At 37.6% G+C, this 27,406-nt stretch overlaps 2 protein-coding genes across 8 annotated transcripts in view; both read left to right on the top strand.

The window, feature by feature from the left end:
• The window catches only part of ANKS1B (ankyrin repeat and sterile alpha motif domain containing 1B), a 1,300,027-nt gene that overhangs the window by 834,709 nt on the left and 437,912 nt on the right, over nucleotides 1-27,406 (top strand). The window lies entirely within an intron of this gene.
• Nucleotides 25,952-27,143, top strand: LOC115899916 (non-histone chromosomal protein HMG-17). Its single transcript, XM_030938524.1, has one exon. The coding sequence runs from the start codon at nucleotides 26,051-26,053 to the stop codon at nucleotides 26,321-26,323; it is 273 nt and encodes a 90-aa protein (XP_030794384.1). The 5' UTR covers nucleotides 25,952-26,050; the 3' UTR covers nucleotides 26,324-27,143.

Raw genomic sequence — 27,406 nt, 5'->3', positions numbered from 1 at the left:
CCCAGCTTTGATCTTTTTTCTTAGGATTGTCTTGGATATGTGGGCTCTTTTTTGGTTCCATATGAAATTTAAAGCACTGTTTTTCTAATTCTGTGAAGAAAGTCAGTGGTATCTTGATGGGAATAGCATTGAATCTATAAATTACTTTGGGTATTATGGACATTTTCACTATATTGATTCTTCCTATCCATGAGCATGGAATGTTTCTCCATTTGTTTGTGTCCTCTCTTATTTCCTTGAGCAGTGGTTTGTAGTTCTCCTTGAAGAGGTCCTTCACATCCCTTGTAAGTTGGATTCCTAGATATTTTATTCTCTTTGTAGCAATTGTGAATAGGAGTTCAGTCATGATTTGGCTCTCTGTTTGTCTGTTATTGGTGTATAGGAATGCTTGTGATTTTCGCACATTGATTTTGTATCCTGAGACTTTGCTGAAGTTGTTTATCAGCTTAAGAAGATTTTGAACTGAGATGATGGGGTTTTCTAAATATACAATCATATCATCTGCAAACAGAGACAATTTGACTTCCTCTCTTCCTATTTGAATACTCTTTATTTCTTTCTCTTGCCTGACTGCCCTGGCCAGAACTTCCAATACTACATTGAATAGGAGTGGTGAGAGAGGGCATCCTTGTCTTGTGCCCGTTTTCTAAGGGAATGCTTCCAGTTTTTGCCCATTCAGTATGATATTGGCTGTGGGTTTGTCATAAATAGCCCTTATTATTTTTAGATAAGTTCCATCAATACCTAGCTTATCGAGAGTTTTTAGCATGAAGGGGTGTTGAATATTATCGAAGGCCTTTTCTGCATCTATTGAGATAATCATGTGGTTTTTTGTCATTGGTTCTGTTTATGTCATAGATTATATTTATTGATTTGTGTATGTTGAATAAACCTTGCATCCCAGGGATGAAGCCAACTTGATTGTGGTAGATAAGCTTTTTGGTGTGCTGCTGGATTTGGTTTGCCAGTATTTTATTGAGGATTTTTGCATCAGTGTTCATCAGGGATATTGGCATGAAATTTTCGTTTCTTGTTGAGTCTCTGCCAGATTTTGGTATCAGGATGATGCTGACCTCATAAAATGAATTTTTCTATTGTTTGGAATAGTTTCAGAAGGAATGGTACCAGCTCCTCTTTGTACCACTGGTAGAATTTGGCTGTGAATCCGTCTGGTCCTGGATTTTTTTTTGGTTGGTAGGCTATTAATTCCTGCCTCAATTTCAGAACTTGTTATTGGTCTATTCAGGAATTCAACTTCTTCCTTGTTTAGGCTTGGGAGGATGTATGTGTCCAGGAATTTATCCATTTCTTCTAGATTTTCTAGTTTATTTATGTAGAGGTGTTTATAGTATTCTCTGATGGTAGTTTTTATTTCCTTGGGATCAGTGGTGATATATCCTTTATCATTTTTTATTGCATCTATTTGATTCCTCTCTCTTTCCTTCTTTTTTAGTCTGGCCAGTGGTCTATTTTGTTGATCTTTTCAAAAATCCAGCTCCTGGATTCATTGATTTTTTTGAAGGGTATTTCATGTCTCTATCTCCTTCAGTTCTGCTCTGATCTTAGTTACTTCTTGTCCTCTGCTAGCTTTTGCATTTGTTTGCTCTTCCTTCTCTAGTTCTTTTAATTGTGATGTTAGGGTGTCAATTTTAGATCTTTCCTGTTTTCTCCTATGGGCATTTAGTGCTATAAATTTCCCTCTGAACACTGCTTTAGCTGTGTCCCAGAGATTCTGGTACATTGTGTCTTTATTCTCAATGGTTTCAAAGAATTTACTTATTTCTGCCTTCATTTCATTATTCATCCAGTAGTCATTCAGGAGCAGGTTTTTCAGTTTCCATGTAGTTGTGCGGTTTTGAGTGAGTTTCTTAATCCTGAGTTCCAATTTGATTACACTGTCGTCTGAGAGACTGTTTGTTATGATTTCCTTTCTTTTGCATTTGCTGAGGAGTGGTTTGCTTCCAATTATGTGGTCAATTTTAGAATAAGTGTGATGTGGTGCTGAGAAGAATTTATATTCTGTTGATTTGGGGTGCACAGTTTTGTAGATGTCTATTAGGTCTGCTTGTTCCACAGCTGAGTGCAAGTCCCGAATATCATTGTTAATTTTCTGTCTCATTGATCTGTCTGGTATTACAGTGGGGTGTTAAAGTCTCCCACTATTATTGTGTGGGAGTCTAAGTCTCTTTGTAGGTCTCTAAGAACTTGCTTTATGAATCTGGGTGCTCTTCTATTGGGTGCATATATATTTAGAATAGTTAGCTCTTTTTGTTGCATTGATCCTTTTACCATTATGTAATGACCGTCTATGTCTCTTTTGATCTTTGTTGGTTTAGAGTCTGTTTTATCAGAGACTAGGATTGCAACCCCTGCCTTTTTTTTGCTTTCCATTTGCTTGGTAAATATTCCCCCATCCCTTTATTTTGAGCCTATGTATGTCTTTGCACATGAGATGGGTCTCGTGAATATAGCACAACAGTGGGTCTTGACTCTTTTTCCAATTTGTCCGTCTGTATCTTTTAATTGGGTCATTTAGCCCATTTACATTTAAGGTTAATATTGTTATGTGTGAATTTTATCCTGTCATTATGATGCTAGCTGGTTATTTTGCCCATTAGTTGATGCAGTTTCTTCATAGTGTCAATGGTCTTTACAATGTGGTATGTTTCTGCAGTGGCTTCCTTTCCATGTTTAATGCTTCCTTCAGGAGCTCTTGTAAGGCAGAACTAGTGGTGACAAAATCTCTCAGCATTTGCTTGTCTGTAAAGGATTTTATTTCTCCTTCACTTATAAAGCTCAATTTGGCTGGATATGAAATTCTGGGTTGAAAATTATTCTCTTTAAGAATGTTGAATATTGGCCCCCCACTCTCTTCTGGCTTGTAGGGTTTCTGCAGAGAAATACGTTGTTAGTCTTATGGGATTCCCTTTGTGGGTAACCTAACCTTTCTCTCTGGCTGCCCTTAACATTTTTTCCTTCATTTCAACCTTGGTGAATCTGACGATTATGTATCTTGGGGTTGCTCTTCTCAAGGAGTATCTTCGTGGTGTTTTCGGTATTTCCTGAATTTGAATGTTGGCCTGTCTTGCTAGGTTGGGGAAGTTCTCCTGGATAATAGCCTGAAGAGTGTTTTCCAACTTGGTTCCATCCTCCCTGTCACTTCCAGGTACACTAATCAAATGTAGGTTTGGTCTTTTCCCATAGTCCCTTATTTCTTGGAGGTTTTATTCGTTCCTTTCCATTATTTATTCTCTAATCTTGTCTTCACGCTTTATTTCATTAAGTTTATCTTCAATCTCTGATATCCTTTCTTCTGCTTGATCAATTTGGCTATTGATACTTGTGTATGCTTCACGAAGTTCTTGTGCTGTGTTTTACAGCTCCATCAGGTCATTCATGTGCTTCTCTAAACTGGTTATTCTAGTTAGCAATTCATCTAACCTTTTTTCAATGTTCTTAGCTTCCTTTCATTGGGTTAGAACAGGCTCCTTTAGCTCAGAGGAGTTTGTTATTACCCATCTTCTGAAGCCTACTTCTGTCAATTCGTCAAACTCATTCTCCATCCAGTTTTGTTCCCTTGCTCGTGAGGAGTTGTGATCCTTTGGAGGAAAAGAGACATTCTGATTTTTGGAATTTTCAGCCTTTTTGTTCTGGTATCTCCCCATCTTCATGGATTTATCTACCTTTGGACTTTGGATAGGGTTTTGGTGTGGACTTCCTTTTTGTTGATGTTGATACTATTCCTTTCTGTTTGTTAGTTTTCCTTCTAACAGTCAGGCCCCTCTGCTGCAGGTCTGCTGGCATTTGCTGGAGGTCTACTCCAGACCCTGTTTGCCTGGGTATCAGCGGTAGAGGCTGCAGAACAGCAAAGATTGCTGCCTGATCCTTCCTCTGGAGGCTTCATCTCAGAGGGGCACCTCCAGATGCCAGTCAGAGCTCCCCTGTATGAGGTGTCTGTTGACCCCTGCTGGCAGGTATCTCTCAGTCAGGAGGCATGGGGCTCAGGGACCCAATTACGGAGGCAGTCTGTCCCTTAGCAGAGCTCGAGCAATGTGCTGGGTGATTTGCTGCTCTCTTCAGAGCTAGCACGCAGGAATGTTTAAGTCTGCTGAAGTTGAGCCCACAGCTGCCCCTTCCCCCATGTGCTCTGTCCCAGGAAGATGGAAGTTTTATCTATAAGCCCCTGACTAGGGCTGCTGCCTTTCTTTCAGAGATGCCCTGCCAGAGAGGAGGAATCTAGAGAGGCAGTGTGGCTACAGCAGCTTTGCCAGTCTGCAGTGGGCTGTGCACAGTTGGAATTTCCCGCAGCTTTGTTTTGCTGTGACGGGAAAACCGCCTATTCAAGCCTCAGTCATAGCGGACGCCCCTTCCCCCACCAAGCTGGAGCGTCCCAGGTTGACTTCAGACTGCTGTGCTGGCAGCGAGAATTTCAAGCCAGTGGATCTTAGCTTGCTGGGCTCCGTGGGGATGGGATCCACTGAACTAGACCACTTGGCTCCCTGGCTTCAGCCCCCTTTCCAGGGGAGTGAATGGTTCTCTCTCACTGGTGTTCCAGGGCCACTGGGGTATGATAGAAAACTCCTGCAGCTAACTCAGTGTCTGCCCAAATGGCTGCCCAGTTTTCTGCTTGAAACCCAGGGTCCTGGTGGCATAGGCACTGGAGGGAATCTCCTGGTCTGCGGGTTGCAAAGACTGTGGGAAAAGTGTTGTATCTGGGCCGGAATGTACCAGTTCCTCACAGCACAGTTCCTCATGGCACTGAGGTGACACCCCATCCTGCTTCTACTCGCCCTCCGTGGGCTGCACCCACTGTCTAACCAGTCCCAATGAGATAAGCCAGGTACCTCAGTTAGAAATGCAGAAATCACCCACCTTCTGCGTTGATCTTACTGGGAGCTGCAGACCGGAGCTATTCCTAGTCCTACATCTTGCCAGCCACCTTCGTGACATCTTCTTTGGTTCCCAATAGAACAAAAACCAATTTACAAATCTATAAAATGATTAACATTATCCATACTCTTTCCAGAGATTATCACCTCTGAGCTGTACCGATCATTGTGAGTAAACATCTAAATTTCAGTTTATTTTATTCCTTTGAGGCTCAACATACACTGGAAAGCCTCTCATACATAATTTTCGAGCTCCACTTTTCTTATACTTATTTTTAAATGGCATAGTAAACTAGGATCCTTCTGAAGAATCAGTCAATGATCTGATTCTTTATAAACTCACATTCTTGGTGATGTTATGGTGCATATTGTGTGTCACTCATCATGTTATGATGCAGCTCTTGAACCAAAAATGTCAGCTCACAACTACATATTGAACATTCACTTCTCCTTCTCTGCTATGTGATAGTTTTTATCATAAACATGATCACTGTACTTTATATTTGATGAATTATCTTTAATTATCCAATGTATAGGATGTATATGTGATGAAAAGTATATACTAACTACTGTGCTAAGAATTTTTCATCAACTTCCATTTAACCAGAGCAATCTTGTGATATAAGCATAATCTTTAACCCTCATTTAGAGATAGTAATACAATATATCTTCCCATTTAGATGGCAATTCCCCAAAGTTCTAAAGGTACTTTCCTTGGCAAAATAGTTCAAAAAATATGTCAAGGTCAATAAGTTATGGAGCCACAGAATATTAAAGAAGTGGAGGTCAAGAGAGGAGAGAGAAGAAGGTTTCATGGTGGATGCAAGATTTGAATTTGGCCTAGGCGACTGATAGGAGGTATAGTTTAGCTCCATTTGGGTTCAAGCATAGAACATGTACAAAATAAAGAAAAGACTTAGGGCTACAAGTTCATATTAGGAACATCTCCTAGACCTAGAGTTAGAGATCTAGATTCCAATTCCAGTTCTAAAAGTCACTTGCTATGTGACCTTAGCTATTTTGTCTATCTATAGATTATGGAAAATAATGCCTGTTTTGTCTATTTCAAAATATTATTAGGAGAAAACACCTATAGATAGCATAGTATGTTGTTAAGATTTGGGGTTTGAACTATATTTATCCAAGTTCATCAAGAGTTAGTGCAAAGCATTGCTTGCAATGTATCCTCAATGAACATTTATTTCATGAAAGAATGAATGGATAAAAGAAGTTAGACCTGAATTTCCTCTGCCACTTACTAACTGTATGATCTTAGGTGAATTACTTAGTCACTGTAAGCCTCAGGTTTCTTATCTCTGGAGCTAATATACTAGGCCAGCTGTTACATGGCCCTAAACCATCATCTTTTACAAAATGCTATTAAAGTCAAGAAAGATGGGAGGAAAGAGATGCATGGCAATCTTGTAAACTACTTCTTAAGGTAAATGACGCAATGCATGTCTTTTCAGAGTTTATTCCTTAAAATAGATAACTCAACTAAATTTATATCCTTTCTAAGCCCATTTTCTATCATCACACTTAGTCAATCCATAATACGTACTTGATATAGAGAATTACTATAGTTTATAGAAATGAATGTTATAGCCAAGGTTTATTACATTATTGCTAACCCTTTTTTCTACATTGTCTCTATAGTTGGTATTCCTTTATCATGCTAAAGCATTATGTATATTATCCTAATACAAAATTAGTCATTGATAGTTCATTAGGGTGAGTTGAAGAGATATCTGGTTTTGGATCAATAACTGGGCTAGCATTTGACCTCGATAACATTTTATGAACTTTTGTTCTTACTATTTTATTTAAAGCATATCTAAAACTACAAAAATATTGTTATTTTTGTTATTTTATTACATGAATGGTCTTAAGTTACTTATTTATGATCTATTAGGCAAATTATGCATATAAAGTTATTTTGAATGAAACCATATTTGATATAAAATAAATAATGAACAAAGCAGAAAAATATGGTAACAATAGGAAACAAACATTTAAAAGGTTGGGGAAACATTCCTTGTGTTATTAGAAACACAACAACAAAGTTGATAGTACCTGAAATTATTTTAATTTATTCAGCATCCCCAAGGGTAAAAAGGCCCCCCAGCCCTCTTGAATTGCAACATATTTACATGCCTGCCCAGATTCCTCTTCCCCAACAAGACTGCCAGTCAAGGGTAATAAGAAAGAATGTGTGTGAACTGGATGTGCCAACAGCGGGTTCCCCATGAGGCCCCATGATGCCCCATGTGCGGCCAAGACATGTGCATTGCCCGTTGTGGATTTTTTGCTTATTCTCTGCTTTGTGGTATAAAAATATTGTTGAAAGTGTCCAAATGGTCTACAGATACCCCTATGGGTATGAGTAATCATGACTTTTAAAAGAGGAAGCATTTATGTTTGTCTGTGGCACAGAAAGTCAAGCTGTTGGAGAAACTGGATATTGGTGAAAGTGTGAAGCATCTTACAGAAGAGTATGGTGTTGGAATGACCCCAGATATGACCTGACGAAACAGCAGGATAAACTGTTGAAGTTCTATACTGAAAGTGATGAGCAGAAGATAATGAAAAATAGAAAAACACTGCATAAAGCCAAAATGGAATATCTCAATTGTGTATGGAAGGAATGGATCTGTTGGTGTTGCAGTGAACACATGCCACTTAATGGTATTCTGATTATGAAACAAACAAAGATCTATCACAATGAACTGAACATTGAAGTTAACCATGAATATTCAAGAAAAGACACAGCATTAGACTTGTAAAGATTGTGGTAGTAAAGCATCTGCTGATTACAAAGCAGTGAAAAAAAAATTTAGTAACAAGTTTGCCAAGGTCATCATTTGTGAAAATCTGATGCCAGAACAAGTCTATAATGTGATGAAACATCACTGTTTTGGCATTATTGCCATTATTGCCCTAGGAAGACACTAACCACAGCTGATGAGATAGCCCAGACAGGAATTAAGGAGGCAAAGGATAATACCTGTGCTGGGATGTGCTGGGAGGCCAGGTGTGGCTTTGCTACCCCAGGATGGACAGGGTCACTTTATTCCTGTCTGTTACTGTCTGTGAACCCAATTTTGTCTACCACCAATTTATATGTTGAATACCTGAGGCAAAGGATAATACCTGTGCTGGGATAATACCTGTGCTGGGATAATACCTGTGCTCACATGCAGCAGGCATACATAAGTGTAAACTTGCAGTGATAAGCAAAAGCTTGTGTCCTTGCTGTTTTCAAGGAGTGAATTTCCTACCATTCTGTTATTATGCTAACAAAGCCATAGATCATCAGGGTCATGTTTCCTGATTGATTTCACAAACATTTTGTACCAGCAGCTCATGCTCACTGCACAGAAGCTGTACTGGATAACAACTGCAATATTTTGTTATTCCTTAACAACTGTTCTGCTCATCCTCCAGCTGAAATTCTCATAAAAAATGTTTATGTCATGTACTTTTCCTCAAATGTGACTTCATTCATTGAGCTATGTGGTTAGGGTATCCTTAAGTCAATGAAAAGGAAATATAAAAACACTTTATTAAACAGTATGCTAGCATCAGGGAACAGAGGTATGGGAGTGGACGTTTTTGAAAAGGAGTTTAACATGAAGAATACTGTATATGCTGTTGTCGAGACTTGGAACATAGTGACTAAAGACACAGTTTTGCATGCCTGGTACAACCTCTTGTCTGTGGCTATGTTCAGTGATGATGATGAACAAATTGGTGCTTTGAAGGATTCCCATATGCCAAGTGGTGAAAAAAATGATTTGGACCTCCTCTCATATGCAGAAAATATGCATTCAGAGCCTATCAGTATATTAGGCTGTTCATGAACTGCAATAAAGAAACATCTGAGACTATGTAATTTATAAAGATAAGAGGCTTATTGGCACATGGCTCTATTGCAGGCTGTACAGGAAGCAGGGTGCTAGCATCTGCTTGGCTTCTGGGGGGGTCCTCAGGGAGCCTTTATTGATGGTGGAAGGCAAAGGAGCAGCAGGCATCTCACATGGAGAAAATGGGATCGAGAGAGAGAGAGAATTAGGAGGAGGTGCCAGACACTTTTAAATGACCAGATCTCATGTGAACTGAGAATGAGAGCTCACTTATCACTAAGGGGATGGCTCAAGCCATTCATGAGGGATCTGCCCCCATGATCCAAACACCTCCAACACTGGGGATTACATCTCAAGATGAGATTTTGAGGGGAATTCAAACTATATCAATCAGTAAGCTGGTAGAAGTGCATATTGACAAAGTTTTTTAACATTGAAGTTCCATTTGTTCATTCACTGACCAATCCTGAAGCGGCTGAAATGGTTCTGAATCAAGGTGATCATGATCATAGTAATGATGAAGATGACATTCATACTGAGGAAAAAGTGCCTGTAATGACATGGTGAAAATGTGTAATGGACTTGTTGAAGGTCTAGAGCAGCATGCATTCGTAATAAGAAATCATGTCAGTTTATGAAATCAAAACATTATAAGACAAAAAACATTGTAAATGAGGCAAATAACTCTGGAGGAAACATTTTTTTTTTTTTTTTTTTTTTTGGAGGAAACATTTCAAAAAGCCAACCAGTAGAATGCCTCCTGATCCCTGGAGGACCCAGTTCCTGGTCTGATGTTTCTTCCCACCTAAAAAAATAAAACACAGGGCAGGTGTGCTGGCTCACGCCTGTAATCCTAGCACTTAGGGAGGCCGAGGCAGTTGGATCACCTGAATTCAGGAGTTTGAAACCAGGCTGGCCAACATGTTGAAACCCCATCTCTACTGAAAATACAAAAAAAAATTAGCCAGGCATGGTGGCGGGCACCTGTAATCCCAGCTACTTGGGAGGCTGAGGCAGGAGAATCGCTTGAATCCCAGAGGCAGAAGTTTCAGTCAGTGGAGATCATGCCACTGCACTCCAGCCTGAGCAACAGAGCAGGACTCGATCTCAAAAGTAAAAATAAAAATAAGTAAATAAGTAAAATAAAAAATAAAACAATATACAGAAACCTTTCAATCAAAACACAGCATCAGAGGTGGAGCCTGGAAGCCTGCAACCATTTGTTGTTGCTCTTCTTCAACAGCTGATGCAGGTATTCTGGTGATGCTACTGTGTGGCTTTGCTACCCCGAACACATTATTTTTTCCTGTATTAATGGTTATGTCTTACTTTTTACTATTAAGTACTTGTGTGTGCGTAAGTATAAAAAAAGATTGCTTATCAGTAGCATATAATTTCAGAATCAGGAATTGTGACGATGCCAAACAACCACAGATTGTCCACATGGGCAGCTGAGATAGTGACACCTTTGCTTTCTGATGGCTCAAGGTACACAAACTTATTTAAATGCACAAAATTATTTAAAATATTGTATTAAATTACCTTCAGGCTATGTGTACATGATGTATATGAAACACAAATGAATTCCATGTTTAGACTTGGGTCTCTTCCCCAAGATGTCTTATTATGTATATGCAAATATTCCAAAATTTGAAACACTTCTGGTCTCAAGCATTTGGATAAGGAATACTCAACTTGTAACACAACCAGAGTAGAATCTGAGAAACTTTGCTCAATGTCCATGGAAACTTAAAGATGTTATTTGGCTTTGAGTAGAATTCAACATAGAACAAAGTGTTCTGTGGACACAGTAGAAAGCAACATGTTGGAAATTTTGTCTCTATGTTATTTTAAAAAACAAAATGCATTGTGACTATACAATTCAAATCAATGTCAATGTTCTTATATCCAACATCAGCTAGCTATGTAAATGCTACCGAGCTGATTTTTAGCACTTTATTTTTAAAAATTTATCTTAGACTCCACAGGTACTGAAGTAAAGAATTCCTTCAGTGAGCATCAGTTTTCTTAACTCTATTAACAATTAATCACTGTTTTATAGAGAGAAAAAATATTACAAGACCAAAAGCAAGAAGAGGAATTCAATGACTATTTCATGATGTAGTATATTATTTCATAACTCAAATTGTTTTAAGCAAAAACATATACTTTGAAAATATGATTTTTTTATATTTATAAAATATAAAGGGGCATATCCAAAAATCCAAGGGAAATTCAAGTTTCAGTTGCAGCTTGATTCCCGGTTCTCAAAAAAGGTTATTAGGAACCAGCCTCTTTCCATTTTTCTACTCTTTATGTTCTATGTTGGCTTCCTTTTCGGATTCCAAATGGTTCAAGTAAGACTGCCAATATCACCAAGATTAAGTCTTTGCAATCTTATGCCCTGTGTGTACAGCAGAGGGAGGGAGATCCTAACTTTTATTGTACTGAGTTGGATCATGTGGTCAACTCTGAATGAAATATTTTGGCCAGGGGAGCGTAAAAAGCACCAAGATGCATTACTTGTCTGTTGTTGTGTAACAAATCACCACAAAATTTAGCAGCTTAAAACAACATACATTTTTTAATCTCACAATTTCTGTGGGTCAGTAATCTAGGCATGGCTTAACTGTGTCCTTGCTTCAGGCCCTTTCACAAAGCTTGAGTCAATGAGTAGGCCAGGGTAGGGGGCTCATCTGAAGGCTTATCTTGAGATACATTTCCAAGTTCACTTACATGGTCGTTGATAGGATTCAGTTCCTTTTGATCTGTTGGGCTGAGGGCCTCATTTTCTAGATGGCTGTTGGTCATAGATTTTCTTCAATTCCTTGGCATGGGCCTCAACATAGAATCTTGCTTCATCAAGGAAGAGGATCTCCTAGTAAGCCAGCAAGGAAGAGGATCTCTTAGTAAGATCAAAGTCAGAATTTTGTAATCTAATGGTGGAAGTGACATCTTCCCAATGTTGAGGTATGCTATTAATTAAAAGAAAGTTATTCAAGGGAGAGGGAATTGCACAAAGCCTTCAGTAGAAGGAACTAAGAATTAATGCAACCATCTCAGAAGCCACCTACAGCACCAGATTTGGGTCATATACCTATCCCGGAAGATGATAGGAAAGAAACTCCTCCCAAGCACAGGAACTACGAGTAAGTGAGAGGGTAAATCCCCCAAGGAAAATTGTGATTATCGGAAGAGAAGGACACATGCTTGGTGGTGAATATAACTGTCCATGACAGATTCCCAGGTTGGCTCTGAGTTGTATAGAAAACACAAGAAAAGAAAGCTCTTTTTCTACCCCCAGACTTTGGGTCATTATGAATCTCAATGCTTAGTTTAAAGTACCTAATTATATGTTTATAATACGGTATAAAGATATTTTAGTCTGTTAATTCAACATTTTTAAGCCAGCTCTATTCTTTATTTTTGGTTTATATTATAATTTTCAGTCAATGCTTCTATATGCAATAAATTAAATTTCCTGCATGTGAAGTTTCTGAGATTGTCTTAAGTGTGAAAAATACACACAGAATTGAGGGTCAAATTCTCTGAAAATTTATCCCACTTTACCCAAAGAAACATTTTATGATTGCTGGGAAAATGAAGCAGAAACAAGTTTTTAGCCCTGGATTTTCAGAATATTAGTAGAAAATGGAAATAAGCATTAACTTTGAGGTCAAGACATTTTTCTGGCTTCTGATTTATAAGAATTACAGATTTACCAGTTGATTTTATCAAGAAGGTAAATAAGCATCCATCACAGAAGGTATTTAATCATTAGATTTCAGAACAGTTAAAATAGTCAGGCTAAGATGAAAAAAATAAATTCAGTGCCTCTTCTGTGTTCATACTTAATATATCTGCTGAAGAGTGATGGATGTTAAAACTGAACCAGAATTTCCTGATAAATTCTTTCAAAATCACAGATTTAATGGATTTTAGATAGTACCTAACTTACTCAGAGAGGTGATTATTTGAAATTTGTTTTTGATTCGGGAGCCAATTATTATTAATATATTATTACATGTATTATGGTTATTATAGGTAAATAATTATGATAATATATAGTCAATATTGTTATAGCTAATATTTATTTTCACTAATATTTATTAAGTGCATATATGCAAGTACTGTTCTAAGCACTTTCTGTATTTATCAACATCTTTAATCCTCTCAGCTATCATCTTTTTTTAAAAATTGTGTATTAATTTATTTTTCATCACTTTGTAAAGAATAAACAAAACACCTGAAATTTTAACATTGTTCTTCTAGCAATTGAAGAGTATTCATTTGCCATGGCTATCAAGCTAAGTTTGAACCAACATTAGACCAAGTCTTCTCTATGGGAAGAATCCTCTCATGTCTGACTTCTGCAGCTGAGGCATGGCAGACTAAATTTCTTACACAGGAAGTCCAATCAGCTGTTGAACCAGGGCTTACTTTGTTCTAGGAGACTAAGAATATTTGGAGGCCCCTCTGCATTAAAGACTGTCTCCTAAAATAATTAGTTCGGTCATTTCGTCTATTTGCTATTTAAGAGAAAGAACCTTACAGGTTTTCTATACTTTTCCACTTCCAGTTTCTTTCCTGCGTTCGTCTGTCTCCCACATCCTCCAGGGGATGTTGGTGCAACAAAAATTTGATCATATCTCTCTGTTCTCAGGGAAGAAAAGAGTTGTTTTTCGTGGCACACAAGTCCCTTGATTGTCTGTTTCCTATTTATCCTGCCTCCATTTCTGTGCAGATTTCCCTCCTTATACATGCACATATAACCTTTGAAATATAGCAATAATGAATCATTTGTAGTTCCTCAAACATACCTTTGCACATGCTGTTCCCTCTGCCTGGAACACCATCTTCCTTCTTTTTGCCCCAAAAACTCCTACTACATCTTCAAGGCACAGATTAGATGGTCTCCTCTATAAGCTCTCTATCCAAGCCAAGTTAAGCATCCTCCCCTTCCTTCAACATTTTATATATCTTGCACACATCTTTAATATAGTACTGATCATCCTTTATGGTAATTTTCTCCTCACTAAACTCTAAAATCCTTGAGGCTGGGACATGTTCCCTTTCCTCCCTGGACCTAACACAAAGGCTGTCACACAGACTGGCTCAATGACTTAATTCTCTGATCACCTTCTTCTCAATGAGGATTCAAACATTTGCCAGAAACCTTAAAGAAGGGAAAACAAGAACAAAATCAACGGAATTACTATTTTTTTCCAATCAGGTATGGCCTATATATATAATTTTGTTGTCTGCCAAAAGATTTTAGCATTTTAGGCTTAAATTTCATTTCCTATTTTAGACCATACCCCAGCACATAAGTTGTCAGATCTGTTTTGTAAAGGCTGGTATTTCTTAAGTGCTCCATGAAATTTTAGTTAGAAATAAAATGCAGGGCCTTAGGGAAAATTGAATCCAAGCTCCTGACTTCCCTTAGCACTTAAACCTCAGACCATAATCTTGGAGTATTTTCCTATTTAAATCTTGGCGTTATGATCCAGAACTTTGTTGACCCACAGCATTCCCCAATTCTTGGAATGACTGAATCTTTTTCATTTTTCTGTTGTCTGCTACCTCTGCTTTGCATTTCTGTTTTTGAATTTCAGAACGGCTATCCTTTTATCAGGAGGAAGCATTGTTCTTATGGGTTGTCTCTTTTCCTGCTAATTTTTTTTTTTTTTTTTTTTTGAGACAGTCTCGCTCTGTCGCCCAGGCTGGAGTGCAGTGGCGCCATCTCGGCTCACTGCAAGCTCCACCTCCCGGGTTGACGTCATTCTCCTGCCTCGGCCTCCCGAGTACCTGGGACTACAGGCGCCCGCCACCACGCCCAGCTAATTTTTTGTATTTTTTAGTAGAGACGGGGTTTCACTGTGTTAGCCAGGATGGTCTCGATCTCCTGAGCTCGTGATCTGCCTGCCTCCTGCTAATTCTTATTGTCAGTTTTTCTCCATAAGGAAGAAGGATATGTAGTTTATAATTCTCAGCTCAGAGGACATCTAGGATTGGAAAAGTGAGATACTGCTACTTACTAGTTAAAAATAGATTTGTTAGTCAAGATCTTTCTTATTCTTTCCTACAGAAATGAACACTGTTCACTCCTAGCTTCTACACCTGTATCACAAGATGTAAAAGACGGGAAGGCAGGCTCACATAGACACCAGCACTTTAGTTATTAGTGGAATACAGTTTCTTTCTCCAATGTGGGCATAGCCTTCTTAAAAAATTGTGTGCTTTTTTTAAACCAGTGCCTTCAAAAATAACCAACTTTATTTAAAATCTGTTAAAATAACTAATTATCCCTTTTGCTAATTACAGTAGAAATAAGAATCATCCTTTCTTTGCCAGTCTTGGCCCCATGTAGTTTTTTCTCTTTTTACTTTTAGATAAATTGCAAAGACCAGGCTGCTTAGTGCTGAAGACCTGGCTATTGGTGCATATTAGATAAGACAAAGCCTCTAACAACATCAGGGTTTGGGAATTCTGATCACTTCATGGTAAAATTAGCTTTCCTGTTATTTGGCCGGACTGCTCACCCCATGCATTTTTGTCTGTTGGAAACAAAGAGAACTGGGCAAGGAAATGCACTGATGGCTCAGGACCAGTCTCTTGGTCGAGGGACTGAATGAACAACACAAGTATATATTTTACTGGCAATAAAGATAATAATATATCCCTAGGATTGAAATAACTCTAAGTTACAGTGCTTTTTTCACGTGCTATTTCATTTCAGTTTCAAATGAAACCATGAGATAGATGGGGTGAGGTGTCCCCCCTCATTCTCCCAAAGAACAACTAAGCCCCCAGAAACTAGTCTATTGCTCTATATTAAAAATAGAAGCAGCAAATATTTAAATCATGGAAAAGAGCCAGGATTCAAACCCAGGCAGTCTGGCTCAAGAGTCTGGGCTACCGACCTCCACACTGTCCCCCATCTCATCAAGGCAGCTGTCTTCTGGACACATAGCACAGGCATCCATGCATTGCAGACCAGCTGAGCACCCATGTGGAAACAGCACTGAAGCTGCAATATTTCAAAATCACAACAGAGCCCTTTGCTGACATGAAATAAAAATATCCAAGTGCTAGATTTTACTCTTCTTCCACCTCTTGTTATTTCCTCCTGCCTTTTCTCATGGCTTTTCACATTAGAAGCCAAGAATAATGAATGTAAGGTGAAGGGGGGAAGGAGAATAAACAACAACAAAATAACCCCAAGAAGCCCTTTTAAAACAAACTTGCTGGCATGTGTATGGATGAGCATTCTCACTCCTGCAAAAGGGCAAATTTCCCATCCTGTGCACCTGGAACAGAGAAGCAGCATAGAGTAGTGGCTAAAAGTTTGGGAGGCTCCAGAGCTTCCCAAAGTTAGGCTCTGGAGCCAGGCTACTTAGGGTTCAAGTTTTAACCGGGCAGCTTTAGACAGTTCATAACTTCTCTGTATCTTATTTTCATTCCCTGTAAAAGGAGATGATAATGACAGTACTACTAGTTTACTGTAGCCAATACATGTAGAACATTTAGAATAGAAGCTGACTTCCAGTAAATAAATGCTCAATATATGTTTGCCGTTGTTTTACATAATAAGATAACATATATAAAAGGCCAGACACATAGTAGGTGCTCAATACATATTAGCTACCTTCTATTTTCTATGGCTTTTATAACTGTGGAAAGACTCACATTCTTTGAAAAGTATGTGCCTTATGTCAGTCACCTTGATGCTAGGATAAACAGATAGTTATTACATTTTGGAGGGTTCAGCCAGTTTCTTCATCTTTTTTTTTAAACTCTTGTCCAGAAGTTTTCCTTCATCCTTCCCAAATGTCATTTGCCTACTTAGCAAACATAATTAACTGCTGCCTCTGCCAAATCATTTTACTCACCTTAACTCTTTCATCAGAGTTTTACCAAGTAACACCTATTAAATCAGGTAGTGTTTTCGCTAATGTATTTCTCCTCTCTATGTGGTCACAATAGGAAGTCATGTCTCTAAGTTTTAATTTCTCTCATCTCAAAGGACATTTCTCTAAATGAGGAACTCGTTTTCTCCACGAGGCTATAAATTTCACAAGTATATGGATATTCAAAGCTATCTCCCTACCACCTGGCAAAATGCTTAGAATATAAATATTTATTGAAGAAATCAGTGAATGCTGAAGAAATGAATAAAGTATAAAAAGAAGTATTTCTCCCCTAATTAACTGGAACCTAATTAAGAAATGTCTGAAATTAATCAGAATATTAGCTGCCTTTTACTTTTAAAAGAGTAAATTAATTTTAGATACCTAAACTAATATTATGAGTTTATTTTAATACAGTTATGACAGTTTTCAGACAATGTCCTGAAATAACACATTTATCCCAATCTCCTAGGACTTCAATGGCTATGCAATATACAAGAAGACTGATATTAAGAACATGCCAAAATTGAGGTACTACAGAGTTTCACCCCCTCAGGATCACCATGGCATTACAATATAGAGCAGGTCATTGGTCTTCAAATTTACTGTTCCTGCTTCCTGGAGCTTTACCTAGATGCCGAAATGGCTTGTTCCCTCAATACCTTCAAGTCTGTGTTCAAATATTACCTTTTCAGGGAGGCATTCTCTGATTATTCTGAGAAGCAGTCTCTGATTATTCTGTCTAAAATAAGTTACTTCCCTCCCCATCATTCCGTATTTCCTTTTTCTACTTTTAATTTTTTTAACTTCTTTTTTTTTTTTAATGGAATTTTGCTCTTGTTGCCCAGGCTGGAGTGCAGTGGTGCGATCTCAGCTCACTGCAACCTCCGCCTCCCGGGTTCAAGCGATTCTTCTGCCTCAACCTCCTGAGTAGCTGGGATTACAGGCTCCCGCCACCACGCCCGGCTAATTTTTTTGTATTTTTAGTAGAGATGGGGTTTCACTATGTTGGCCAGGCTGATCTCATACTCCTGACCTCAGGCGATCCACCCGCCTCAGCCTCCCAAAGTGCTGGGATTACAGGCGTGAGCCACTGCGCCCGGCTTAATTTTTTAAACTAGGCTTATTGAGGTATAATTAACCTACAACAAATGGCACATATTTAAAGTGTACCCTTTTTGATACTTGAGAAATGTTTACACACCTGTGAAACCATCACCACAATCAAGAAAAAGAATATATTCATCACCCGTAAAAGTTTCCTTTTGCCATTTTGTAATCCTACCAACCTTGTCCTATCCCCATTGATCTGTTTTCTGTCACTATAGTTAAGTTTGTACTCTCTAGAACTTTAGATAAATGGAATCATACAGAAAGTATTCTTTTGGTCTGGTTTCTTTCACTGTGCAAAATGATTTTGACATGCATCCATGTCTTGTGTGTATAAACTATCTATTCCTTTTTATTGCTGAATAATATTCAATTGTAGAGATATGCCACAATTTGTTTTTCCATTCATCTGTTGATGGACTTTTAGGATGTTTCTAGTTGTTGGCTATTACAAATAAAGCTGCTGTGAACATGCCTATACAAGTCTCTGAATGGCATATGTTTTTATTTCTTTTGGGTAAATATTCAGCAGTAAAATGGCTGGGTCATCTAGTGGGTGTATATTTGGTTTTTAAGAAACTATCAAACTGTTTTCCAAAGTGGTTGTAACATTTTCTATTCTCACCAACAGGGAATGAGTTTCTCCTAATTAGCATCATTGTCACCACTTGGTATCGTCCGCCTTTTTAGTTTTAGACATTCTAACAAATAGTATCTCATTGTTATTTTCATTTGCATTTTCCTAATGACTAGCGATGTTGAGCATCTTTTCAAATGCTTATTTCCCTTCCATATACCTTCTCTGATTCTGTTCAAATCTTTTGCTCATTTTTAAAAATTGATTTATTTTCTTATTTTACTGAGTTTTGAGAGTTCTTTATACATTCTGGATATACGTTTGTTATCACATGATTCACAAATGTTCTCTTCTAATCAGTGGTTTGTTTTTCATTCTCTTAATATTGTCTTTCAAAGGGAAGAGTGTGAAAATTTTAGTTGTTTATCATTTTTTTCTTTTGTAATTGTACGTCTAGTACCTAACATAAGGTTAAGACTTTCCCTAAATTTTTTCCTAAGTTTTCTTCTAGAAATTTTGTAGTTTTAGATTGTATGTGTAGGCCTATGATACAGTTTGAGATAATTTTTATATATGATGAAAGATATGGATCATATTAATTTTTTGGCGTATAGGTATTCTATTCTTCCAACATAATTCATTGAAAGTCTCTCCTTTCTTTACAGATCTGATTTTTCACCTTTGTCAAAAGTCAATTGACCCTCTGTGTGTCACACTATTCCTGAACCCTGTATTTTGTTTCATTGATCTGTTTGTCTATCTTGACCCCAATATCCTATTGTGTAGATAATGTCTTTATAATAAGTGTTAAAGTCAGGTAATATAGCTTTGTCAACTTTGTTCTTTCTTTCAAAGTTGTTTTGGTTATTCTGGGGCATTTGCATTTCATGTGAAATTTAGGAGAAGTTTGACAATTTCTACCAAGCAAAGCACCTCTGTTGGGATTTTGATTAGGATTAAATTGAATTTATAGACGTATTTGGGAAAAACAGATATGTTAACAATGTTGACTGTGCCAATTCATTAACATAGTGTATCTTTCCATTTATTTAGGTCCTGTATGATTTTTCCCAGCAATATTTAATTGGGTTTGACACATCTTTTGACAGTTTTATTCCTTAGAATTTCATAGTTTTGGTGCTGTTGTAAATTATGTTGGTTTTTATTTCAAATTCCAATTGTTTATTGTTAGTGTAGAGAAATATAGTTGATGTTTGTATATTGATCTTATGTCCTGCAACTTAGCTAAACTCACTTATTATTTCTTGTAGTTTTTATGTAGGTCTTATAGGATTTTATACATAGAAAACCATGCCATGTGTGAATAGAAGCAAGAAGCACTTCTACTGCTTCCTTTACAGTATGAATGCATTTTATTTCTTTTTTGTAACTTACTGCACTAACTAGAACCTCCAGTACAATGTTGGGTAGAAGTGTTGAAAGTGGACATCCTTGCTGTGTTTCTAACCTTAACAGAAAAGCATTGAGTCTTTCACAACGTAGTATCGTAATAACTGTAGGCTGTTTATAAATGCCTTTTTATCAGGATTAAGAAATTTCTTTCTATTTTGCTGAGAGTTTTTATGATAAGTAGATGCTGGATTTTGTCAAATGATTTCTTGCATCTGCTGAGATGATTATATGGTTTTTCTTTATTAGTTAATCTGATGAATCACATTAATTGATTCTCCCATGTTTAAGAGACCTTGCATTATTGGGGTAAACCTCACTTAGCCATATTGTATTACCTCATATATATTGTTGGATACTATTTGCCAAAATTTTGTTAGAATTTTTACATCTATGTTTATGACAGACACTGATATATATGGTTTTCGTTTCTCATAATGTCTTGATCTGATTTTGGTACCAAAATAATGCTGGCTTCATAGAATAAGTTGGCAAGTATTCTCTCTCTTCAACTTTCTGGAAGAATTGCTATTATTTCTTCATTATATATTCGGTAGAATTTAACACTAGAGCCATTGAGGCCTGAAGTTTTGTTTTGTTTTGTATGAAGATTTTAACTGCAAATACAATTACTTCAATAGGTAGAGAGCTAGTCAGTTATGAATTTTTCTACTTGAGTGAGGTTTGGTACCTTGCTTCTTTCAATGAATTTGTCATTTCATCTAAATTGCTGAATTTACTAACAGTTATTCATAACATTTCTTTATTATCCTCTTTATAGCCATAAAATCTCTTAGGCTGTCACTTCTCTCATTCCTGGTATTGATTACTTCTTTATTCTCCTTTATTTCCTGGTCAGCCTGAATAGAGATTTACCAGTTGGACTAATCAACTCAAAAAACAGCTTTTGTTTTCATTGATTTTTCTCTATTGACCTTTTGTTTCTTTTATTTCCCCTCTGATCTTTAATTTCCTTACTTCTGCTTATTTTTGTTGGAGTTAGCTTTCATCCTACTCTCATTTCTTAAAGTGAATTCTGAGGTAAATGATTTGAAATTCTTGTCGTTTCTAAGGTAGGCATTGTTCCTTACTAGTATAGTGGTGAGTATTTCTGCCTGTCTAATACAGGCATTTAGTACTATACGTTTATCTTCAAGTACCATTTTACCTGCATATCACAAATTTTGATTCACTCTGTTTTCATGATTAATCAGTTTAAAATATTTTCTGAATATATGGGAAACTATTCTAACTAAACTACAAACAAATGGAAACAGGAACCTCAAGATTAAAGGATATGAAATAGTGGTGACCAATGAATCTTTACAATAATTAAATCTAAAATGAAATGTATAAACCAACTGGGAGTGTGCCTAAGACTCTTTAAATAGGAGGAATACGCTATGAGGAAATTCTAGTAATCAACTAGGAAAATGTTTACTAAATGATTATCAGTAAAACCTAGGAACTGGTTGGGAATAAGGCAGATGGGTAAAGGAAAAGCACTCCAGAGATCACATGTGGTTGTAGTAAAAAGAGAACGAAGAAGGGAAAACATTCTGAGGGTCTAATTTTACTAGAGTATGAAGGATATAGAGCATTTTTGAGAGAGAAATAATTGGTAACTTATTTTCAAATAATCATAGAAAAGTATATATCTGATCATTACATCAGGGAAAAATAAAGTAACCTTGAAAGGAATAGAGAAGTATCTCAGAGTCACAAAGTTAAAAAGGGAAAAATAGAGTGAATAAGAATGTCACCAGAATACCAAAAATGAAGAAAAGGAAAATGAGGAAACAACAATGTAAATAAATATTAACATAAAATAAGATGGAATGGTTAAAATCAAGCATGATTGTCATTACTCCAAATTGTATTTGCCCATTAAAATGTAAGCCGATAAAACTCCAGATTAAAAAATTACAGCTCCGGGCTATTTATGAGACACATTTTTAAATGCTAATTTTTTAAAGTTAAAAATATTGGAATAGACACCAAAAACATGATCCATAAAAAAATTGATAAAAAATCCAACAAATGCCTAGTATCTGGTCTATGTAAAGAATTCTCAAAACTCAACAGTAGAAAAACAATCCAATGAAGAAAAGAGCAAAAGACATGATGGCCGGGCGCGGTGGCTCAAGCCTGTAATCCCAGCACTTTGGGAGGCCGAGACGGGCGGATCACGAGGTCAGGAGATCGAGACCATCCTGGCTAACACGGTGAAACCCCGTCTCTACTAAAAATACAAAAACTAGCCGGGCGAGGTGGCGGGCGCCTGTAGTCCCAGCTACTCGGGAGGCTGAGGCAGGAGAATGGCGGGAACCCGGGAGGCGGAGCTTGCAGTGAGCTGAGATCTGGCCACTGCACTCCAGTCCGGGCGACAGAGCGAGACTCCGCCTCAAAAAAAAAAAGACATGAACAGACGTTTTAACAAAAAGATACAGTCAATAAGATTTTGTTCAACATGATAAGCCATGAGGGAAATACAAATTAAAAACCACAATGAAATATCAGTACATACCTATCAGAATGACTACATAAAAAAATTGACAACACCAAATGCTAGTGAAGATGCAAAGAAACTGGATCATTTGTATGCTATTAATGGGAATGTAAAATGGCACAGCCACTCTGGAAGAGAATGGGTAAATGGTGTGGACATCCATATCATGGAATACTACTCAGAAACAAAAAAATAAGCTGCTGACACACTGAATAATTTGTATGGATTTCAGAGGAATTCTGCTGAATGAAAAATCCCAATTCCAAAAGGTTACACAGTATATGATTTTATTCATGTAACATTCTTGAAATGATAAAATGATACAGATGGACACAGATTAGTAGTTGCCAGGGGTCAAAAAATGGGAAAGGGAGGAAGAAGGCTATGGTCAGAAAAAAGTTCCAGGAGGGATTCTTACAATGGTGCTGTCGGTGTCTCGACTGTGATGACAGCCACATGATCTACTCATGTGATAGAATTGTACAGAACTAAACACACACACACACACACACACACACACACACACAGAGTGCGTGTAAAACACAGGACATATAAACAGGGTCAGTGGATTTTTTTCAATGCCAATGACCTGGCTGTGATATTGTGATACGGTGCTAAAGTCATACAGGATGTCACAACTGGAGAAAACTGAATAAAATCTATGCAGAATCACTCTCTCTATTATTTCTTATAAATTCATGCAAATTGACAATTATTTCAAAATAAAAATCTTTAAAAAAAAAGAAAATAAAAGGACGGATATCAGGCAAAGATATCCTAGAGATAGCAGGCAAAGAACTGAATAAACAGTGGTTCATCCACATTATGGACTATTATGTAGTTATTTTTAAAAAGTTTTAAATAACTAAAAATAACTATTTTAACTTTTTAGAAATAACCAATAAATAATCAATTAAAACTCATTTACTTAGTAAAATTTTTTTTTTTTGACAGACTCGCTCTGTCACCCAGGCTAGGGTGCAGTAGTGTGATCTCAGCTCACTGCAACTCCACCTCCCGAGTTCAAGTGATTCTCCTCCCTCAGCCTCCAGAGCAGCTGGGACTACAGGTGCTTGCCACCATGCCTGGCTAATTTTTGTATTTTTAGTAGAGACAAGGTTTCACCATATTGGCTAGGCTGGTCTTGAATCCTGACCTTGTGATCCGCCTGCCTCGGCCTCCCAAAGTGCTGAGATTAGGCGTGAGCCACCACGCCCGGCCAGTAGAATTTTTATAAGATGTTAAATGAGCAAACTAAGGTTTAGAAAAGTGAGTGATATTATTTCATTTTGATGAAACCGTACCAAAAATACTCTCCCATATACATATATATCCGAACATATCTGCCTTTGTGTATGTGTTATTTGAAAATGGGTAAATATATGTGAATATATATACCAGTTTGTTAACATGAATAACCTTGCAGGGAGGATGGATGATGCAGATTGCAGGACAGGAATGGAGGAAGGAGTAATCAAGAAAACTAGAGAAGAAAAAAAACCCAGAGCACTAAAACTAGCAATATGTATGAAACAATCCCAATGTATATTTATATACAATTATGTATGTGCATTTTGTTCTTGTAAATTTAAAGAAATTTGAAGATTTGTTTTTATTGTTATTTTATATCATTCAATAATTTTAAATCTACTGATACACTATATAAAATATATATATATAAATAACTGATTTAAAAGGTACAATTCAGTTGTTATTAGTATATTCACAGAGTTGTGCAACTGTCATCACAATTTTAAAACATTTTCATCACTCTAAAAAGAAACCCTAAATCCATTAATAGTCACTTTCCATAGTTCCCTTCTCCAGCCCTAGGAAACCCCTAATCTACATTCTGTCTCTATAGATTTGTCTGTTCTTGACCTTTTATTTAAACAGAATTATACAATATATAGTCTCTTATAACTAGCTTTTTTTTTTCACTTGGCATGATGTTTTCAAGGTTTGTGAAATTTGCAGCATATATCAGCACTTCATTTATTTTTATTGTCAAGTAATATTCAATTGTATGGATGCATCACATTGTATTTATCTTCTCAAGGGTGTAGCCTTGGCCATCTGCACAGTTTTGGGATAGCAGTGGTTATACCAGGGCTCTCTTTGTCTCTTTTCCTAATCTTTCTGTTGTCTGTCTCATTTGATATCACATCCAGATATTAGACTCCAGTAATTGCCTGCTGATTGTTCTATTGTTTTTGACAATCCATCAGCTATAAATTGCTCCAGAGTCTGCTCCAATTAAATTTGGGAAGGAGGAATTTTTGAAGCTAGTATTTGAAGTTTCTTTTGACCTCAGCAGGGCTCTTCTTAACTGTCTTTCTCTGTTTCTCTAAAATTAGCTAACCTACCATTTAGCTTATTTCTCTACTCTAGCTGTTAGTCACTTTTTGATTGTTTGTCACCAAAATATCTCCATTGGGTTTTGGGGGGGGGGGGATTTTTTTGTTTTGGTTTGTTTTGTTTTTTTACAGATAGGGTCTTGCTGTGTTACCCAGGATGGAGTGCAGTGGTGCAAATCATAGCTCACTGCAGCCTTGGGGTCCACCCATCTCAACCTCCTGAGTAGCTGGGATGATAGGTACATGCCATCATCTCTGGCTACTTTTTAATTGTTAGTGGAGATGGAGGGCTTGCTATGTTGCCCAAACTGGTCTCAAATTCAAGTGATCCTCTCACCTCAGCCTACCAAATTGCTGGGATTACAGGAATGAGCCACTGTGTAATCTCCATTGATTTTGATGACACGTTTAGGTTTAAACTTCCTCACACTCTGTGTCAAATAAACTCAGTTTCATAAACAAATGGAAAAACATTCTGTGCTCATGGATTGAAAGAATCGATATGGTTAAAATGACCATACTTCCCAAAGCAATCTACAGATTCAATGCTATTCCTATCAAACTACCAACATCAGTTTTCACAGAACTAGAAAAAACTTTTCTGAAATTCATGTTGAATCAAAAAGAGCCTGAATAGCCAAAGCAATCCTAAACAAAAAGAACAAAGCCAGAGGCATCGCATTGCCTGACTTTAAACTATACTATAAGGCTACAATAAACAAAATAGCATCGTACTGGTACAAACACAGACACATAGACCAATGGAAGAGAATAGAGAACCCAGCTGTAAAGCCACATACCTACATCTACCTGATATTTGACAAATCAACAAAAATAAGCAATGAGGAAAGGACTCCCTATACAACAAATTGTGCTGGGATAGCTGGCTAGCGATATGCAGAAGAATGAAACTGGACACCTACCTTTCACCATATATAAGAACTACCTCAAGATGGATTCAAGATTTAAATATAAGACCTCAAACTATAAGAATCCTAGAAGAGGCCGGGCATGGTGGCTCATGCCTGTAATCCCAGCATTTTGGGAGGCCGAGGTGGGCAAATCACGAGGTCAGGAGATCGAGACCATCCTGGCTAACACGGTGAAACCCCGTCTCTACTAAAAATACAAAAAAAAAAAAAAAAAAAAAAAAAATAGCCTAGCATGGTGGTGAGTGCCTATAGTCCCATCTACTCAGGAGGCTGAGACAGGAGAATGGCATGAACCCAGGAGACAGAGATTGTAGTGAGCCGAGATAGCACCACTGCACTCCAGCCTGGGTGACAGAGCAAGACTCCATCTCAAAAAAAATGAAAGAATCGGAGCAGTGTGAAGAAGAAGAGGCGAGAACGACCCCCGGACCGACCAAAGCCCGCGCGCGCTGCATCCCGCGTCCAGCACCTACGTCCCGCCGCCGTCGCCACCATGCCCAAGAGAAAGGCTGAAGGGGATGCTAAAGGAGATAAAGCCAAGGTGAAGGACGAACCACAGAGAAGATCCGCGAGGTTGTCTGCTAAACCTGCTCCTCCAAAGCCAGAGCCCAAGCCTAAAAAGGCCCCTGCAAAGAAGGGAGAGAAGGTACCCAAAGGGAAAAAGGGAAAAGCTGATGCTGGCAAGGAGGGGAATAACCCTGCAGAAAACGGAGATGCCAAAACAGACCAGGCACAGAAAGCTGAAGGTGCTGGAGATGCCAAGTGAAGTGTGTGCATTTTTGATAACTGTGTACTTCTGGTGACTGTACAGTTTGAAATACTATTTTTTATCAAGTTTTATAAAAATGCAGAATTTTGTTTTACTTTTTTTTTTTTTTTTTTTTTTTTAAAGCTATGTTGTTAGCACACAGAACACTTCATTGTTGTTTTTGGGGGAAGGGGCATATGTCACTAATAGAATGTCTCCAAAGCTGGATTGATGTGGGGAAAACACCTTTCCCTTCTAGTTTTGAGAGACTTCCTCTTGGTTCCCAGGAGGAGGGATTCCCTACTTTGACACACATGGCCACCTTGGCACAAAAGCCTTGTGGTATGGAAAAACAAATTTGTTTTTATGTTCTCTTCTCCCTTTCCATCTTTCAGCATAGACTTAACTCCCTTAAGCCCAGACATCTGTTGGGACCTGACCCCTAGTCAGTGGTTACCAGTGTGTCAGGCAATCTGGACTTTCCAGTGATGCCACTGAGATGGCACCTGTCAAAACAGCATGGTTCCATTTCTAGATTGTGGATCTTCAGATAAATTCTGCCATTTTCATTTCACTTCCTGAAAGTCAGGGTCGGCTTGTGAAAAGTTGTTAAACAACATGCTAAATGTGAAATGTCAACCCTCACTCTAAACTTTCCCTGTTCAGAGCATCAGATGAAGACTTCATTGGGTTTTATAGTGGCTTTCTGATTTTTGGTAGTCCATTGAAGAAGGGAGTTTGAAAGTTGTTGTATACTGTTAACGATTGTCTGCCCATGTCCTGCCTGAAATACCATGATTGTTTATGGAAAGTATCTTTAATAAAGCTGGATACAGTTAAAAAAAAAAAAAAAAAAAAAATGAAAGAATCTTAGAAGAAAACCTAGAAAACACCATTCTGGACATTGGCCTTGGGGAAGAATTTATGACTAAATCCTCAAAAGCAATTGCAACAAAAACAAAAATTGATAAGTGGGACCTAACTAAATTAAAGAGCTTCTGTACAGCAAAAGAAACTATCAACAGAATTAAAAGACAACCTACAGAATGTACAGAATGGGAGAAAATATTTACAAACTATACTTCCAACAAATATCTAATA

This window comes from Rhinopithecus roxellana, chromosome 10 (assembly GCF_007565055.1).
Source record: "Rhinopithecus roxellana isolate Shanxi Qingling chromosome 10, ASM756505v1, whole genome shotgun sequence".
NCBI lineage: Eukaryota > Metazoa > Chordata > Mammalia > Primates > Cercopithecidae > Rhinopithecus > Rhinopithecus roxellana.
The sequence above is the reverse complement of the archived record's forward strand: the minus strand, read 5'-3'. Positions and strand labels throughout refer to the sequence as shown.

Bases quoted from the DNA above. Each gene is read 5' to 3' on its own strand.
- LOC115899916 (XM_030938524.1), top strand. From the start codon at position 26,051: ATGCCCAAGAGAAAGGCTGAAGGGGATGCTAAAGGAGATAAAGCCAAG.